General features: G+C 45.6%; 1 protein-coding gene across 16 annotated transcripts in view; it reads left to right on the plus strand.

Annotated features, from left to right (window-relative positions):
* ABLIM3 (actin binding LIM protein family member 3) overlaps positions 1–18,878 on the plus strand; it is a 140,488-nt gene that overhangs the window by 91,673 nt on the left and 29,937 nt on the right. For all 16 annotated transcript variants that reach the window (XM_083430798.1, XM_083430809.1, XM_083430808.1 and 13 more), the window contains 3 exons: positions 2,278–2,404; positions 4,970–5,063; positions 15,059–15,146. In XM_083430798.1, coding sequence (XP_083286924.1) covers positions 2,278–2,404; positions 4,970–5,063; positions 15,059–15,146 — 309 coding nt within the window. The remainder of the gene's footprint in view (positions 1–2,277; positions 2,405–4,969; positions 5,064–15,058; positions 15,147–18,878) is intronic.

Genomic DNA, 18,878 nt, shown 5'->3' on the forward strand with positions numbered 1-18,878 from the left:
AGGCAAAACATTTTGCTGTGGGAGTTTAATATCATTTTGTTAGCTGCTGTAAAACATATAAGGCTTTTGTGATTAACTGCCTTTTCTTCCAGGATCCAGAGCAAACTTGTCTGAAGTGTTGTATGACGCTTTTAAAAATAGCTGGAGATTCCCCTAAGCCTTCCTAGCAGTGGAATGTAACAAAAAAGGGTGAGCAGCCCCCAAGCCTGAGGGTAGCATTGACAGATTAGTGAAGAGAGAGATAAGGAGGAACAGCAAATGGAGCTTGAAGATCTGCTTCGTGTTTTCTCCCTCCAGCACGCTTGAGGTGTGATAAATGAAAGGCAGTATCAGCAGCACTGCCCTTCACCTTTGCAACTTCCCCCTTCACCTCTGCACCTTTGGGCATTTTATTGCACTTGCTGTTGCTAGAATTGATTTCCCAAAAGGATCAGCCCATCTTCTAAATGGGCAGCAACCCATGTGGCAAAGCGACTACTTGGAAATCTAGGGGATTCTCCGATTTTGAAGGGACAGGAGGAAAGAGCCTGTCAGAGCACAGTCAAGGTCATGGCTTCCAAGCCCATGTGCTTCCTGTCACTGGTCTCAACAGACAGCGAGGGAATGGGAAAGGGAAGGGAAGCTGGTAAATAACACCACAGGCCAGACATGGCCAAGACAGACAGAGGTTAGGGAACAGCTCTTCCGATGTTGCCTCGCGTCGAAAAATGCCCTTCCATTTCTACTAGTGGGAGACATGGGGTAGGTGGGGACTGCCAGCAGAATGTCAACCACCACTTTGCCTGCTCTTGAGCAAAATAATTCAATGGGGCATGGAGATGAAACAAAGGAGCCCATGGTTCCCTCAAGCATCTGGTGGTGTGTAGAAGCTCCATCCATGTGCTCCACCTCTGTTTCTTTGATTTCCTTTTCCCTTGTGCCAGGTGCTCCTAAGTTAAGTTCTTCAAAGGGGAAGGTACTCCTGAATAGCCACATCTGGCTTGGTTTGAGCAGTTGGCTCAGGAGTGGAAACGGCAAGGAGCGATTCACCAGGAAGAGGAAGGAATTGGCAGCTAGCTGGAATGTGGCCATTCTTTCCACAGGCCTATTACATAAACACACTACTTGCCAGCAGTAAAATGTGGAAAACCAAGTCAGGCTCAACAAATGTGACCTAAAATAGGAAGTTCACTTTCTGCCCTAGGTGCTCGGTTCAGCACAGGGCTGAGAGCAATATTTACAGCTTTCAGCCTGCAATTTTTAAGGGAAGGAAGTGTGTGTGTGTAGCTGTAGCTCAACAATTATTTTGGGAGCCACTTTGTGCCGTTCTCCACTGTTCCCTTCTGGACAACCTTCTGGGGCCCACTTTCCTGTGATAGGTGGGACCCAGACGCAAAAGTGGGTAGAGCCACTAATGCAAAAACTCCCATTGTAAAGCAGTGCCCTGTTCTCACTGGGCTCCCGAGCATGCAGGGCCAGTCCAAGGTCAGGGTCCAAGCACACAGAGCTTACAACATGGGTCAGGCAAGCAGCAAGGTCAGAACAGCTCATGATCAGAATGTGCAGAGGCTGACTCTTAACATCTGCCTTCTTGCAGAGAAGGACTTTTCTCTCAAGGAGACCTTTACTCCTGAGGAGCCCTTGTCTGTAGCCAGGCACTTTTTTGGATGAGACAGGTTTCCAATCTGCCATTCCCTCATGTCAGAGGCTGAGCTGATCCTGAGTGTGGATAGCCCCTCCTTTACCTCTTCATGAAACCTTTGCTCCTCACCCCTGATGGACCCAGGGCTTGGTGTGAGGCTAACACCTCCTGGTCCTCTTTTGGCGAGGACTCCCCCATCTCACCTCCCTGTGGCATGGCAAGTAGGCTAGTTTCTACACATACACCCCTCTTTTTTCCTCCATTCAGGCAAGAAAAAGGCATCATCAGATTTCAAGGACATATTCCAGCCAGGCAAAAGATGTGAAGCAGGTCTAGTGAGGGGTATGGGGAAAATTCTGAGGGCCAGACAAAGAGGCCTGGAGGGCTACACTCCCCTCCTGGCCCTGAGGTCCTTCATCCCTGTGCTAGATAAATAGCTACTCCTTGCATTAAGTTTGGACAGGACCCTGAAAATGGCACAGGGCTCCCGGAATGTCTGTACCCTTTACTGCATGCCCTGTCATTCAAGTTAGTGTTGTCCATGATTCTGCAAGGCAGCATGCCGTTGGTGGGCACAGCTGTCCTTCAGTGTCTGCTTCTTAAACTGTTCAGGATACTGCTGCTGTGCTGTTAATTCTGCTTCGTTTGCTTCCCAGAATGTGCAGGTTGCAAGGAGGAGATCAAGCAAGGTCAGTCTCTCCTGGCCCTGGAGAAACAGTGGCATGTCAGCTGCTTCAAGTGCCAAACCTGTGGGATCGTCCTGACTGGAGAATACATCAGCAAGTGCGTGTCTCCTCCCCATGGCCTGCTGGCCCACATTCCTCATGTCTCTGCTGAGTGGGTGGGGATTGCTTCAAAGCTAAGCATTTGACCTGTGCCCTTGGAGAAGGTCTCCAGGCTGCACCACCTGGCATCTCTCGTTCAACTTTGTATATTGCATCCAAGCTGGGAAAGAAAGAGTGACTCTTCTGTGCCTCCTCTTTTTCATTCCCTGTGTAATGCACAAAGAGAGGAGTTGCACATCTCGTTCTCGGGAAAGATATGCAGCCTCCTTTTGCATCTACCTGGAGGGAACCAGCAGATCACCTTTCCTACAAAAGTCATTTGACAGGCCAGAGGACTGCTGCAGTAAATACTGCAGCTATCTCCTGTGTGTAGATGGATGAGAGTTGAAGCTGTGACATTATAGACAGTGCCAGGAAATATTTGAGGCTATATAAGGAGAACAACGTTTTCTCTTGACTGAGTAATGCAGAGAAATTACTTTCATTGGCAGTAAAGCTATCTTAAATTCCCTCGAGATAATTGTTTGTAAAACTGCCATCAGTACTGAAAGTCACTGGACAGCGTCTGCTAGAATCCCATTTAAAAGCCACATTACATTTTTACTGTGCAGTTAGTGATTTAATTACTCAATACACACTGGTTAATCAATGGACACTTTTAGCCCTGGAGTAGTAATCTAGGCATAATAGGGCAAAGGATCTTCTGAATCCTTTCACACAAAGACAAATCCTTGTGCTAGCACAACGTATGGATGTCTTTCTGAGAGCTGAATTTGATTCCCAGTATATATGCAGCAGGCCGATAAAATAAAATAAAATAATAGTCACATAGCAATTCAACCATTATATTTTACAAGTTCCCTCCCCCTCCCTTTCCTAAACAAATATGAATGATTGTGTAGAAAGCGTAATGTGTGAAGCAGGTTTTGTCAGACTTAACACTCCTCAAAGAAAAGTCTACAGACATTTCCTGCCTGCCTCCTTTAGTCTCCTTTATCAAAACTCCTTGTGCTTTTCCCTCTGGTTACAATGTCAGAGCTCAAGCATAAGTCAGGGGCCTGCTCTCCATTGGGCTAAGCATGGTCACAGTTCTTTCTTGCTTTTGGATGGCTACTGCACTCGGTTACTTCTTCATTGTGTATAGACTGCATTAAGATCATTAGCACATCTCCATATCATAGCCCCCCTCCCTTTGCAAGAGTGAGCAAACAGATCTGGAAGTCTTTCATTAACCATAACTTCTCATTTTGCACAAATGAGGAAACTGCAGTTAATGTCTTCAGAACATGACAGAATAGTAAATCGTGGCTTGAAATTAAGAGCAAGAAGAGCTCTCCAACAACGTACATTTCCAGGTTCCCTCCATCTTTTAACAGAAAAGCCCAACACTCTCCAGTGTTGATGGTAGGGTTGCTTTGTACAGTATCCTTTTTCAGATTTCGTAACTAGAAGTGTATAGAGTAGCAATCACACCACAGATTTTTTTATTTAAAGGTGTTAAGATGATGACACTTGGCTGAATATCCTGCCTTGTTCTAAACCAGTTAACCATAGTTTCTGAATTTGTATGAAGAAGGAAACTATAGCTAGTGGAAATCTTCCTGGTTTGTTTGCTGCCATGGCAGAGGGAGGGTTGAAGGGAGTGTGTGCACAGTCAGCAGGCTTGTTCTGATCTTGGCTTATTAAGCCAATATACGGTCATCCAAATTCACCCGTTGTGTGTATTTCTGAATCAGTCTAACGTGGCTGAGAGCAGGTGGCTAGGGCAGTGTTCCCCTGAAGAGCTCATTCACTGCTCAACCAATCCCTGATGCAAACCCTGGTACATAAAGAACTCCATGCTTGCATTGGTCTCTGAACTGGGTCAAAGCAGGTTAGGAGCAGATTCAGGCAATACTAGTTCCATGGTACCCTTATGCAATGACTCTCCAGTTCAAAATCTAGCTGTCCCCATAAGGTTTTATCCTACCACCAGGAGTGACTGGTGTCTTAGAACAACTGGTGTTCTAAGAGACCATGGGAACAGGGAAACAACCTAAGTCCCTGAAAACCTTTTGAGAGCAATAAAAGCAGGAGTCTAGACTCATACGCCTCTTTGGTGTGAGCATCTCCCTTGCCACAGGGCACCTTTGTGCCCTAGAAACTGCCCTCCTGCTGTCTCCTGGGAACTGTGCAGAGGCACAAAGCTGAAACCTTCCATATAACCCTTCCCTTCCCTGTCCTGTGCAATGCAACAATGAAGAGGAGGCAGAGTTGTGGTGGAAATATGTCCTACAGCATGGGGAGTGAGACGAGAAGAGGCAAGGAGTGGAAAGTCTGAGATCAGGGGAAAGGAGCCTCCTCAACCCCAATAATGTAAAGCAGCCTTTGTGAACTTAACTAGAGTTTCTAACTGGACACCAAAATAAGCTCCTGGCAGGCTGCTTTTCCCCTTGGTGCCCTTCACTTGAGCACAGGTCACATTTCAGCATCATACAATAGAAATTCTGCTGAGGGGTGGGGGGAGATTCTTGACTATCCTTTCCCCTCTTCTAAGCCTCATAGCCTGAATCTTTTCCCACAGGGATGGCATTCCATACTGTGAATCTGACTACCATGCCCAATTTGGCATTAAATGTGAGACCTGCAACCGGTACATCAGTGGCAGAGTCCTGGAGGTGAGTTCAGTGCGGACAGGGCCTTTTCTCTAACACCAATAGTATTGTTGTTGTGATATCAAGGAAGCTGAGCTTTGTGTTAGTAAGAGATACACAGGACATTATTTTTCCCCCTTTCTGGCTTAAGGAAAGGTACATGGTACCGCTCAGACTTGTGACACTTCCGGTTACACAGGGATTACATGCAGGACTTTTTTTCCAGCCGGAACTCAGTTCTGGCCCCTCTCAGGTGGGCACCATTGCCATTATAAAAGAACAAGAAAGGTGTCCATAGTAAGTTCTGGCTCCTCTTTTTCTAGAGAAATGGTACTGGATACATGGATAACTATTGAACGATCTAAGAAAGGGCTATCAAGTCATGTGGTTTGGCGTTTTGTTTTTGTTTGGTTTTTTGTTTGTTCCTGGCACTGTCTGGGCTCTGACGCTGATTTTACCCCAAAAGAAAAATAAAAATTGTAACCATGTCATCAGTGTAAAGCTGGGGTAAAAGACTGCTGGCTCTCCAAGTGATGCTGGACTTTAACCCCCATCCTCCTTGACCATTGGTCCTGCTGGCTGGGGATGATAGGAGCTGGAGTCCAGAAATATCTGAAGGGCCACAAGTTCGCCAGCCCTGTTGTAAGGGACTGGTTTTCTGGAAGGGTGTATGTTGCACTTCAGAATCTGAGTGACAGGAGGAGAATCAGCAACTGTGCATTACGATTATATAGGCAAGCCTGGAGGATGCTAAATATAGCAATCTATATATAACTGGAGTGGGGAGTGCTAAAAATTGGCACGGCTGTGTCTGAATTGCATAGCATGGAATGTGCGATTTCATTTATAATATGTTGGCTGCAGTGCCATCCTCCAGATCTAAGTATCATTGGGGTGTTTCTGAAAGTTTGTTTCCATTCCTCATGATGACAGAGGAAAACACACTGAAAAGGTATGAGGAATGCAGTATCTGTTGTAAATAGCTCAGCTGGTTAGCGTATGGTGCTGTTAATGCCAAGGCTGAACCCCTCTTGATCAGCCAGTGAATCCCAACCTTCTTTCCTCAGTCAGCAGCAAATTATATTAGAAACTTTCCACATTTCTGGAAAAAGAACATTTGTTGAATCAAAATGAAGTAGACAAATGAAGCCATTTCAGGCAAATGTCTCTGATTTGCACCAACACGTTTTAGGTAAGCACAGAACTTCTGATAAAGCGCCAGACCCATATCAGAAGAGCGCTGCTGAGTCAGACCAAAGACCTATCGAGCCCACCATCCTGTTTCCCATAGCGGCCAACCAGATGCCTTTGGGAAGCCCATAATCAGGCTATGAGCGCCATCGCCCACTCCTGCTGTTATTCTCCAGCAACTGGTATTCAGAGTCATGCCGCCTCAGATCCCCGTCATGAGAAGCAGCCAAGGACAGGTTCATCCTCCCTGAATTTGCCTACTGCTTAAGTTGATGGCCATCACTATGCAATGACGGAGCAAATTCTATCATTTAACTATGTGCTGTGTGAAGAAGTCCTTTGTTTCATCTGTCTTGAATCTTCCAATGTTTAGCTTCGCTGGATGATTGCAGGTTCTTATAGTATGAGGCTGGGAGATATCGTTTATTGACAGTCTCCCCACTATGCATAATTCTATTAACCTTTATTGTGTGTATCCCCCACTTTCTTGCCTTTTTGCTAAACTAAGAAGTCCCAGATCTTTCCTGATAGGGAAGTTGCTCCAGTCCCTTGGTCATTTTGGGGTATGTGGCCTTTGTCTGTACCTTTTCCACATCTACAATATCCTTTCTGACAAGCAGCAGCTAGAACTGTGCACAGAATTCCAGATATGATCACATCACAGATCAGTATAAATAGTATTATGGTATCCTCTTGAAGTGTGTAATTGAATTAGGCAAAAGTAGCCAGGCACTTTGTCCATCAAGTGCCCACTCTGAGTTCCCAGCCTGCAACATAAGACCCTCTTCTTGGGATTTTGAGTCTATCACTCCTGATCACCTGCAAGTGCTCCTGAAGAAAAGGAGGAGCTGTAGCTCAGAGCTAGAGCATCTGCTTTGCATGCAGAAGGTCCTAAGTTTGATCCCCAGCACCTCCATGTAGGGCTAGGAGTATTCGCTGTCTGACATCCCGGCAGAGGTGTATTTAGGGGAACATGGCTGGTTTGCCTGCACTGAGTGCCAAGCTGAGAGGGTGTCACAGCAGGTGCTGCAACAATGACAAACAATGGAAGGTAAAGGAGGGCACCAGATTTTGGTGTCGCACAGAGTGTTGTTGAAATGTTAAAGCCCCAAATCCTGGAGACCTGTCTCCGATCCCAGAGAGCTGCTGCCAGTCAAGTGCAGACAATACTGAGCTGGGTGGATCAGTGATCTGACTCACTGTAAGGCAGCTTCTTAGGTATGTATCTCCTCTTCCAAGTCCCAGGCATTTCAGCAATGCTGCTCGACTGTCTCTGCGGCTGCAATAGCCATCAATTACCCTACCTGCCCTCCAGGTGACATGCGCTCATTTCTCAGATGCTCCTCTCCATCCATCTACCTGAGAGAATGCTCTGTCACCAGGTTCCACACCCTGCCTCTCTCTGTTGCTGTGGCAACAAATCCTGCACAGCTGTTAGCCATGCAGCAATGTGCTAGCAGGCAAAAGGAATTCATGGTGGATGAAGGCTGTGACTGCAAAGAGAAACTTGGGAGCCCAGGGCAAGCATTCCAGGACCCACAGGGTTTGTGGAGTGAGATAATTAAAGTGTTGACGCTCCAGGGTGTTGGAAGGGTCTAAGTCAATGGCAGAACAGAAGCGTTGTGTTAATGTAAACAGCAAGCCAGATGGATTAAAACTGTGCTGGGTCTTCCTTTAACATGAATAAGTGAAGATTACTTTTAAAGTCCTTTTTTTTAGAGAGAGAGAGAAAATGAATTAGTTTCCCCTAAAGCATGCAGCCACTGGGTGGCATTCAACTAAGTTTTAAATTAATGGTCCTAATGTAGTCATTTATTGGAATGGGTCTGTTCTGAATAAAATTTAGTTGAATACCACCCACTGTATTTAAATGGGGTTCAGCTGGGGCACAGATTCAGCTCCAGAATCTGTTTTCAGTGCCACATCTGAACCCTGAAATATGTGAAGAAATGGTAAAAAAAAATTTCTCAGAGCATGTGCAGAGTTTTCCCCTGAGCAACTGCAGCCTGTCACAATCAATTTAGGAACAAGCAGGAAGGCAGATGGAAGGCTTGAATTTGGCATTCCTCTCCTCAGAAACTGAGCCCTGGCAGGGACTTAATGAGGCCTGCCAGTCCTGCCACAGACGATTCTTTTCGTAGACTTTGAAAGATCCATGGACACGCCACTTTTGCATGGTTAGGTGCTTGTCAGTTTCATGTCAAGCTTTTGCCTCTCCACACCTGCACTGGCCATCTGCTTCCCAGACTTTAATAAAGGCCTGTCTCCAGAGTGAAATTGACATGGAGCTGCCACACATCCAACCATCTGACTATTCAGAGACCCACACTAAAAGGCTCCTAAGACCCAGAGCATATGAAGCAGCCCCTGAAGGCCAGGAGCTTAAGTATTAAGTCAGTTTTCCAGCTGCAATTCAGTCGTCCCTCCGTCCCATCTGTCTCCCCCACACAGTCAAGCCAAGACATGCGGAGCAGCCCTGGAAATGTGTTTTAATCTTACAGCCTGGCACAAAGGAGGGCAGTACTGCGAAGAGTGCCTTGATTCTAAGCATTTGGCCAGTTGATCTGCACTAGGCATGCAGCCTCTTAAATGTTGCTGCAGCTCAGTAGCAGAGATGACCTGATTGTAAGCTTCAGAATGCATAGAGCAGGATCATTGGATTTGCTCTCCAGAGCTGAGTTCCTGAGACACGCTCAATGGCTAAGAGTCCCTTCGCTTCAACTGCAAACGGCAAATTCTTGTGTTTCCACCACCGACATGCAGGGGAACCAAATGTCTGAAAACACAGAACAAATGTGAGCTTCCCAGGCTGTTGCGTCTCAATTTTTGGACACGTTTTCAGAAACATCTCTCCTCTCTGCCTCCTATGCTGCTCTAAACAGACACAAACAGTGGACCTGACCTTCATATTTCCCAGAACATTTGAGACAAGCCTTATTCAGCACCTTCTTTTTACTCCTTGATTTCCTGAATTGCGTCTCTCTAAGGGGATCCCTGGAGCCTGGTCAAGGGGAACTCCTTGTCTAATCCTGACGATGGGATTGGCTGAAAATAGGTCAGCTGGGCTCTGGCAAGAGTCTGCATGTGACCCTGGAGCACAATGCAAAGTGGAGAGAAGAGCCTGATGTGTTGCGTAACGATGGCTGCAGAGCCATGGGGCAATGGAGAGGTCCTGTGGGCACGGCGCGACCTCTTCTTCTGAGAAAAATTCAGAGCACAGTCCTTTGCCGTCTTTTCCAGTCATATCTTGGCATGCAAACTCAGCCTCTTGGGGGTTGTCTTGCTCGTGCTGAGCACCGGAGGTGGTGTCTCCTAGGAAGACTAAGCCTGCTAGCTGCAGCAATCACAAATCAGACAGGATGGTGGGGATGCCCAGGAGTTTGGTGCCCGGAGGGTAATAATGCCTAGGATCCTATTGCCCCCCAAGCAGTAGGCTCCCATCATCCTTCCTGACAAAGTGTGGCATAAGTGTGCCTTTAACTATCCTCAGCCATAATCAGCCATCATATGCTTACGCCTCTGGTTGTCCCATATGGCTCTAAGATGTGCAGCCAGCTATGGATGATTAATGAGTCTTAAAGGAACGACAGTGACACACACCCCTTTGAATTATAATAAGCAGTGTATTCATAGTAGGCAGCACTGGGCTCTCACAATGACTGTAATTTTAATCAGTATAAAATAAACAAGGTGGTTGTGATTTGGTCTGTCGGGAAACTGCACCTCTGCTAGAGGTGAGGCTGAGACGGCTTAGGGACTTCCTTCACTTGTCGGTCAAACCAAGTCCAGAAAAGGCAGGTTGGATTTGGTGGCTAGATTATCTAGTTCAGGGGTGGGGAACCTCTGACTCACCGTGCCTCCAAAACACCACAGGGAAAGTGGGCTTAATGTTTTTGTACCCAGCAAGAGAAGTGCTTCTAGTTCCAAGGCCAGCGTGTCTCTTAATGTTCTCAACCGGGAGACCAAATCAAAAAGGAAGAGTAGCCCCTTCTAGTTTCACTGTATGAATACAATCCAGCAATAGGTAATAAAACACAATAAAGCAATGTGCAAAATAAACAAAACTATAAAGCCAAGGCAGTTAAACATCACTAAAAGCAATAAAATCAAGCAACCAGCTAAAAGCAATTATGACATATTTTTCAAGTTGGCTGCTGGACCAAAGGAACTGTAGACTAAATGGAGAAGTAATATGGGATTGAATTTTGATAAGGACGACATCATGCAGACGCTGTGCGAAACTTGCATGAACGAGCAGCAATGTTTGGAAATGGCCACAATTTTTTTTAAAAAACAAACGAACTAGTCCTATTCCTAGCAGAAACTCTCTGTCCTATTTTTATCCTGCTCTTTCATTAAGAGATTGAGGGTTCCCTCCCAACACACATCCCTTGTAGTCCATACTTAATTGTAGAATTGGGCAGCACACGATTGTCCCAGCCCTAGACCTCCTACGGACCAGGAGAGACCATAGCATGCTAGACGGAAAGGTGAGGGGCTCTGTCTCCCCCCTAGTACCATTTGGCAGCATGAAGCAAGGGCCAGGTGGGAAATGATGGATGCCAAGGGATGCTGCTGCGCTAGTGGGATCAGCCCAAGGGCATTTCTTTTGCACTGGGAGCTTAGCGCTTGATCCTATATGAGCTGCCGCCTGAGTCCAGTGGCTCATAGGATTGGGTTGCAAATCCCACAGAACCTTTTACTTCTCCTCTGAGAGTGGGTCTCTGGGCTTAAGCGGCCAGCTTCCTTGACACAATTGCATTAGATGGCATCAATCTGTTATTTGTTTTTATACCCATATCACTTTAGTGACAGGCAAATCCTGCAGTGACTCAGCCAACACGTTCTCGTAAATCTCCATGGAGCTCTTCCAGAGGATGCGTAGACTAGCAGGGAGAGTGTCTCGCTGAAGGCACTGGAGAATTTCTGCAAAGGTGGAGCAGGGAGGGGAGGAAGACATTTGTTGCTTTTAGCTGTAAGCAACTGAGTGATTAATTCACTCCATTTGCATGATCATCATTGATTTCCGTATTCCCGCTCTTTAAAACTAGGAAACATGTGAGAAGAAACATTGGATAATGCAGCAACATAACAGAGGGCTGAAGCACTGGTCTTGGTTGGCTTTTTAGCAGCTCAGCCAGCTCCTTTTCTTCTTCTTTTCTGTGTGTTGAATGAGTCTTGCATCAGGATGAGGGAGGAATTTGATTCCATTCACATTCAACCTACCAAAGCTGCACTTTCTGAAACAATGCACAATCTGAAACCCAGCCATCCTTTGTAATTTGCACTTCTTTGAATTTTACAATAAAGTTCTCTGGCCAAGTAATGTGTACAAGAATGCACACTCTAGAATAAAGTGTGCATAAAAATACTTACTGAATGAAAATAATATACAAAATCACATTGTGACAGGGAACAATGCTTTGTGAAAAAATAGTGATAACAATGGGGCAAATTGCATGTTTATGTATGTTATGAGAAATTCACATGAAAATGCTGGTGAATTTTCAGTAGCACTATGTGTGTGTGTGTGTGTGTGTGTGTGTGTGTGTATGCATATGTGGCAAAATGATTTGGAAATGTCAAGGACTGAATTTAAGATTAGAAAAATGAGAAACTGACGAAAACCAAAAGTAATAGGTTCAACCTTTCCTAGCTTGCACTGAGGACAAATTGACTCCCAGAAGTGTTTGGTATAAAAATTACCTGCATTTTCTGTATAATGGAAAATGCAGAGTGGGGTTTCTGACGTCCAAGTAAACTGGCTTTGGCTGTTGGCAGCGAGGGTCGGAGCAGGACTTACATTATCAATAAAAATGCTTATTTAAAAGCTGTCAGTTCACATGGTGGGTGAAGAGGAGAGGTGGGTGCAAAGTGGGTGAAGGAATTGCCTCTCTGTATTCATTTGAAGGACATCCCAGGATTTAATTAAGTATTGTGGATGCTGCGCATGTGTCCTGATTATCTGGTGGCATCAGCCCTGTTCAGGCGTTTGCCTGAAAATGTGCAGGCTCAAGCTGGGGACAGGGCAGGGTTGTGCATGCAAGCTCTGTCCCTCGCATCCATGAGTGTACTCAGAAACCCTGAGCACTAGGGCATATCTCAAGAAATACAGGACTTGGTGCAGATAACAACCCCAGGATGCATGCTATGGGCTGACGGGCTGGCTGGGCCAGCCTTTAATCATCACTGAACTCTAAGGCTGGTTTTGTGGCAGGGGCCCGGCAACTCCATAAAATAGGCAAGCAGTTGAACAATCACAGGAGAGCAATGGGCTTTGTTTCATTTTTGTGCAACAATTATTCAGGCAGAAATGACAAGCCATGAAGTGCATTAGGGCAAATGGGTCACTGTCCCACCCACCGCAGCCTGCCCTCAGCCAGCCCCCGCCCTGCCTGCCTTCATACTTACAACCAGGCCAGAGAGTGGCCCTTGCTGCCAACTTCTTCCTCCTCAGTCTCAGAGTTGCCCTTGTAGGACTCAGCAGGGTGGAAGAGAATGGGGGCAGAACTAAGTTCTGCCTGCCAGTGGCTGTGATTGCGCCTGCCAGTGGCTCCTATACCACCATCTGTTGGCCTCTTGACCAGTCTACCGGTCCCAGTGGATACCAGCCACCAATGGTTGGCAAAACTGGTACACCATTGCTTGATTGCTGTGCTGACAGCCTAACTGGCAACTATGTGTTACAAGACTCACGTGGCCCTTTCTTAGGAAAGCCATTACTGGTTTTAATGCTGGCTTTAGCTTTAAAAGTCCCTTCTCTAATTAAAAGCCTTCACTATCCTTCCCCCTCCCCACACCCTTCAACAATCCCTCATCCTTCCTTCTATTATTATTATTATGTTGCTGCTGCTATTGCTGCAAAATGTCCCTTTGGGAGCAGTGCTTTGCACAGAATGGGGCTGATTGCACCAAGTTAAACCAGTGGCTGCATCTGAGCTCTGAAGCCCTGCAAGTGAGCCTATAATTGAAATCCTAGCAGACACTTTTGAATGGAAGCAAGCTACCAATTAAGCCTATTATCCTTGTTTTAAAGGGCAGGGAGAACAGCCTTCTTACATCACAAGTGGGCGAAATAGTAGGTTGCTATTTCTAATCCTGTTGAAGGCAACAGAAAAATAAAAGTTGCCCTCTCAAGAGAAATCAGGACTGAATACTCAGATAGCAAACATGGCTTCCGCTTGTGCTCATCCGGCATAGACTTGAACGTTCAACTTCATTGCAGCCATTGCTCAGTGCCAGATCTGTGCAGCATCGCCAGACCATGATGGTTCGTTTAGTGACAGCTTGTAAAACAAGAATGTCACACTATTCCAGTGGTAGTTCACAGCTAGGATGACACCCTGGGCTTGGCTGTGCTGTGACTTGTCACCCTGCCCAACTCTAGCAAAGTCACTGGATTGACATAAGCTGAAAGTTGGTGGGAAAAGATGACCCTTTTATTCAGTGTGACAGATCTGAGCTTGTGGGCTTTCTTTGTCACAGAGCTATCACTAGGGTGGATCCTACAAGCTCTCTCCCTCTGTAATCTTCGAATGACCCCATAGATTAGGTCAAAGACTAATGCAGAATTCTGAGTTTGAAGAACCAACTTTGTGTTTCAGTGACTACGTGCCATTCTGATGTCCAGGTACTCCATTTGCTAGGTGTAAAAGGCAGCATCTAGTGCTAAGCAATAGTGGACCTCAGTAGCAACTCAGGCCTTGTCCACACTTCTGCTTCTCCTGTGTCCAGAAACCAGGAGTCCAAGTAGTTTTTCACTTGTCCTGTACTTTCTAGGCATAAGTTCGGGTGGTTTTGCCTTTGCCCCACCACTTTTCCCTGGAAAACACACTCTTTCATGCTAAATCAGAGCAAACATCAATCTGGAGAAAACCCAGTTGACATTTGCTCTGATTCAGCGGTAAACAATGGATTTTCCCAAGGGAAAGTAGTGGGGCAAGTAGAAGTGTGGATGAGCCCTGGAACTCTGGCACTGGAATAAAAAAGAAACACCCTGCACTGTGTTTCTCGCAGTGGGCAATGAGATGACTAGCCCACCCCACTGTTGTTCCCCAGTGACTGGTATTCAGAGCCATCAGAGCCATCATAACTAGTGGCCATTGACAACTATTATTGCCATGAAAATTTCAGGCATGGGGGGGCAGTCTGGATTGGGACCATAGTGGGGGGCAAAGGGTTAAAGAGCCCCCACAGCCACCAGCACCACACACCACAGTCCTGATCTGAACTGGAGCTGGCTATTTCTGCAAGAAATAATATGTGCTCAAGGACTAGCCATGTGTTTAAGATAACATGGAATTGACCCTTAGTTTCCAAGTGCTGGTTTTGAGTTTTCTAAACTGTCTGGGTATTTCAGATTGTGATTCCCACCTAGAGATCAAGTTATTTTAGAGCATCATTCCTTTCGGACTCTTCCTTGATTGTTGTCTCCTAGGAGTAGATCCTTTTTGGTTGTGGCTCCTTATTTAACCTTTGGTCTCTCTTCCCCCTTCCTTGATAGCTTTAAGGAACCAATTTAAAACTTTTCTTTTCTTTCTTTCTTTCTTTCTTTCTTTCTTTCTTTCTTTCTTTCTTTCTTTTTTGGTTCCACCCAACTTTAGAATTGTTTCAGGGAGGATATTTTATGTTGTTGGTGATAGCGGCTTTATTCTTTCTGTAAACCACATTTTGATGTGTTGTGGTGATGCAGGGGGATGTTAGGCAAAAGTCAAGATTTAAGAGATACAATAAACAAATAAAATAATTCTTACAAGAGTGCTGTTGAAACGTAAGTTGACTGGACCTGTTTGCCTGATGATCTTCTTTTCTCTCATTCATTTGTTTAGGCAGGAGGGAAGCATTATCACCCCACTTGTGCCAGATGTGTGCGTTGTCACCAGATGTTCACAGAAGGGGAAGAGATGTACCTCACAGGTAGGAACACCAGCTTCTGGGGCGAAAGGTCTCACTCTGAAGTGGACTGTCTACTTCTCTCCCAGCCTCATACACAGCCTTGGTATTCAAAACTCGGAGCTTCTAAAATTCCATAAAGGTGTTGTGAATATTGCTTGAGTGTTGGGCACTCCACATTTTCTAAGAGATGAATTTATTAATCTTTACGATGCATTGCGAGAAGCAGAGATTTCATGTTAATCAATCCTGTTTCACAGAGACCCTTGTTGAGAGGCCACATGATGAATTCCTGAGGCCAACTTATTTGCATTTCCTGTTTGCAACAAGTTCAGATCACTTGAGAAGTTGTGGTGGTACGTGCCCTTGCAAGAGGAAGAGATAAATAATTACTGGGTCTCAATGTGAGCTTAGGGTGTCTTTCCCCTTATGGGTCTATTTTCAGCTTTGATGGGGGGGTTGTCCCTTAGACAACCTTTAGGTGCTCGTCACCCTGAGTCACTAATTACCCTGTGTTTGTCTGTGTTAATTGTAGGGTTGGCTACTTCCCACCCTCACACTGCTGGAGTAGTTGGCTTAGGGAGGGGCTGTTGTCTATGTTGGGTGGCAATTGATGGTTGCTTCATTGTGGGGGAGCAGAAGTGCCATTAGTGTCACATTGGCCCATCAACCACTATGATGGGGGAGTGGAGAAAGAGCAACTCCTCCATGCATTGCACCTGGCCATCATTGCCTGATCCTCCAGCCCATGAGAGGATCCTGTTGCTATGGTGACCACGGCCCTCAAAAACTTTGTGCCAAGAGGCGGGAACATATACAGATACAGTGTAGGTGGGTGGGATTCTGCCTGTGGAAAATAATTATTCATTCTGTGGCTGGGAGGGGATGAGTTGAATGGCCATGAGAAGATTGGGAATGACTTTCACACTTTTACTCCAATTCGGTCTGAGCGTATCTCCCCCGCATGGGGCTAAATCAGCCAAGATTTCATTCCCAACTTCATTTCTGTCCCTGAATTCCTCCCCTTCTACCTCCTTTTCCCACACCTTCTTCTTAAGCAGGGTTCTCTACTTACATTATTCCCGTCACTTCAGGGAAAGTGCTGTACCTCCGTGGTAGAGCAGCTGTTTTCAATGCAGAAGGTCACAAGTTTGATCCCTGCCAACTCCAGGTAGCGCTGGGAAAGACTCCCTGCCTGAAATCCCAGACAGCATAGATGGTCCTAAGCTGGATGGACCAATGGTCTGACTCAGTATAAGGCATCTTCCTATGTTTCCTATCAGCAGCTTTATGCGCACCTCTGTCTTAGGATACATTTCCAATACAATAGAGGAAGGATGATAAATGTCTACTTATCACATTAAATGGCTGTTCAAAGCAAGTCTGATTTATAGAAACATTTCTTGGGAAGTAGAAGGTGTTCTCTCTCCCATGCTGTAAGCTGAGGAGTTGGGCAAGTTAATTACTGGAGACTGCCTTAATTGGCCTGGCAGAGCTGACAAGGAACTTCCCTTTGTTAGGAAGATTGCCTGGTTGTTCTTAGAAATATCTAGAAAAAAAGATATTTCTCCTTTCTTCCACTTTATCTAAGGATGCTATAATCTACCGTTACTTCCAAAGGTGACTTGTTTATTGAGCATTCATCCTAATTGATGTGCACAAAAGTTTATATGATGGCTGTATATTGATCATTCTGATTTGTCTGCAGAGAGATTAGATGCAGTGCTGTTTGGTGAATTTTTTTGTAGGGGAAAGGTTAGGGCCAGAGGCACCAGCTCATGAAGACGATAGGGTGGGATGCCAACGTCACATGTGTGATACCCCAGTGTCCCAATGCCATGTGTGTGAGTGTCATGCCTCCCTCCCTAAGCTGGGCAGAAGCTTCCTGGGCTTTGGGAAGGAGGCGCCAGGCGTTAATACTTCAACACTCTAATTTAGGGGACCAACCTGGTCCCCCTAGTCCACTGGCCACACACCACTGGTTAAATGACATTGTATCAAGCAGTTGTTTTCCTACACTTTCCAGTGTGGTTCTCTGTTATTTCCCTTACTGCAAAAAAGGCTGGTTTTGCAGGAGAAGAGGGTTTGTTGGGCAAGAAGCTCCAAATCCACTTAATTGTGTGACCTCAATTTACCGGCATGCATTTGAATCCCACCTACAAAATTGCAACAGTCTGGAAGCTCCTGAGGTTCCTGTATGTGAAGAGAAACTGTGTTTTGGGCAAGAGAGAGAGAGAGATGGAGATGGAGAGAGAGAGAGGGCTGACTTTGGGTTCTATGAGCACCTTAGGCTCCTGACTTCATTTCTGGAGATTTGATGTGGGAGTAGTAGACTTTGGCTGTCCTTTGGAGTGTTTGAGCTGAATCTCCACCTGTGACCAACCTGTATATTTGTAAATAAATACAATTATTGCAAAACTCTAAGAAGCCTCCAGGAATTTCCTTCCAAAGGAAACCAAACCCAGGTAAGTATTGCACCCTTGAAGCTTCTCATTGCTTGAGAAGTGGAATGAGTGTCGCAATATGTTTCAAAACATCCTGAAACCTATGTGTGCATTTGCAGCTTCACAAAAATAATGTCACAACAGGTAGGGGGGCAATGGGGTGGGGGCAAGTTAATGTTTTCTTTGGGAAAAGCTAGTAAGTTGCAGTTTGCCCACTGGACAAACCAGTAGCTCTGATGTAGCCAAACCCTGCAGTCTTCCTTGCACTGATCCCCAGTACATGCTGATCTCTGGTCTTCCTGGATTGCAGACCAGGATGATGACCAAACCAGTTTGATGATTTGGTCTGCATGCAACTCTTGGAAAGGTATTGACGTAATTTTCCCCATCACCCATAGGAGCTTCTAAGGCTGCTACAAGAACAAGGTCTACTGCTTTGACTTCTCCTATTCCCTCACTCAATAATAGTTGTACGGCAAAAGAAAAAGGAAAAAACTGGGGTGAGGAGGGAGTTAATCTTTTCAAGTCCTGAACACAAATCTTATCAAGCTAGTAAAATAGGTGCCCACTTTTCTGCGGGACTCCATTATGATGGTAGTGTTTTGCTGTCTGCAAGGACAACCCATTCCGATTTTGCTTTGAGCCTATGGCAGTGTTATACATTTTCCAGGTATCCGTCTGGCAGGTTGGATGATGGACGATGTCTATGAATTGCCGGGTAGATAGCATGCAAGAATAACAACAACAGCTGTAATCTTACCCTGACCTTTACCAGCAGCCAGGACTAGTCAGCTTTGAGACCTAGGTCAATAGTAAAATGTCCATGGGAGGATGATACAGCCACAGATTTGAAACATGTGGAATCATATTACAGTATAAGTGTTGTGTCTCTTCCTAGCATCCTCCTTTTCAGCACCAACTGATAGTTGGTTCCTTTGACCACACCATTAAGGTGAAAGAATCTTAGGAAAGTCAATAAAAATCAATGTCATTCAGCGTCACTTCTAAGTCTGAAAGCATGTCTCTTTCCTCCCTGCTATAGGGATGCAGATGAGTGAGGGGAAGGGAGTCTGGATTTCACTCTAAAATGGCCACCCATATCCAACTGAGGATTGATGTTATGTATTTAATATATTGATGTACTGCCTTTCTGCCAAAACACCCAAGGTGGTTTTATTGAATTGTCTGGCATTGTATTTTTTGGACTGCCTTATTCAGAACTAGCCCTAGATTCTTAGGGAACCCTGAAGAATATCTTCTCTGTTTGACGATTTTGATCCACTGCTTTCTCTCTTAGCATTGTTTTAGTGCT

Source organism: Podarcis tiliguerta, assembly GCF_965153285.1.
Source record: "Podarcis tiliguerta genome assembly, chromosome: 2".
NCBI lineage: Eukaryota > Metazoa > Chordata > Lepidosauria > Squamata > Lacertidae > Podarcis > Podarcis tiliguerta.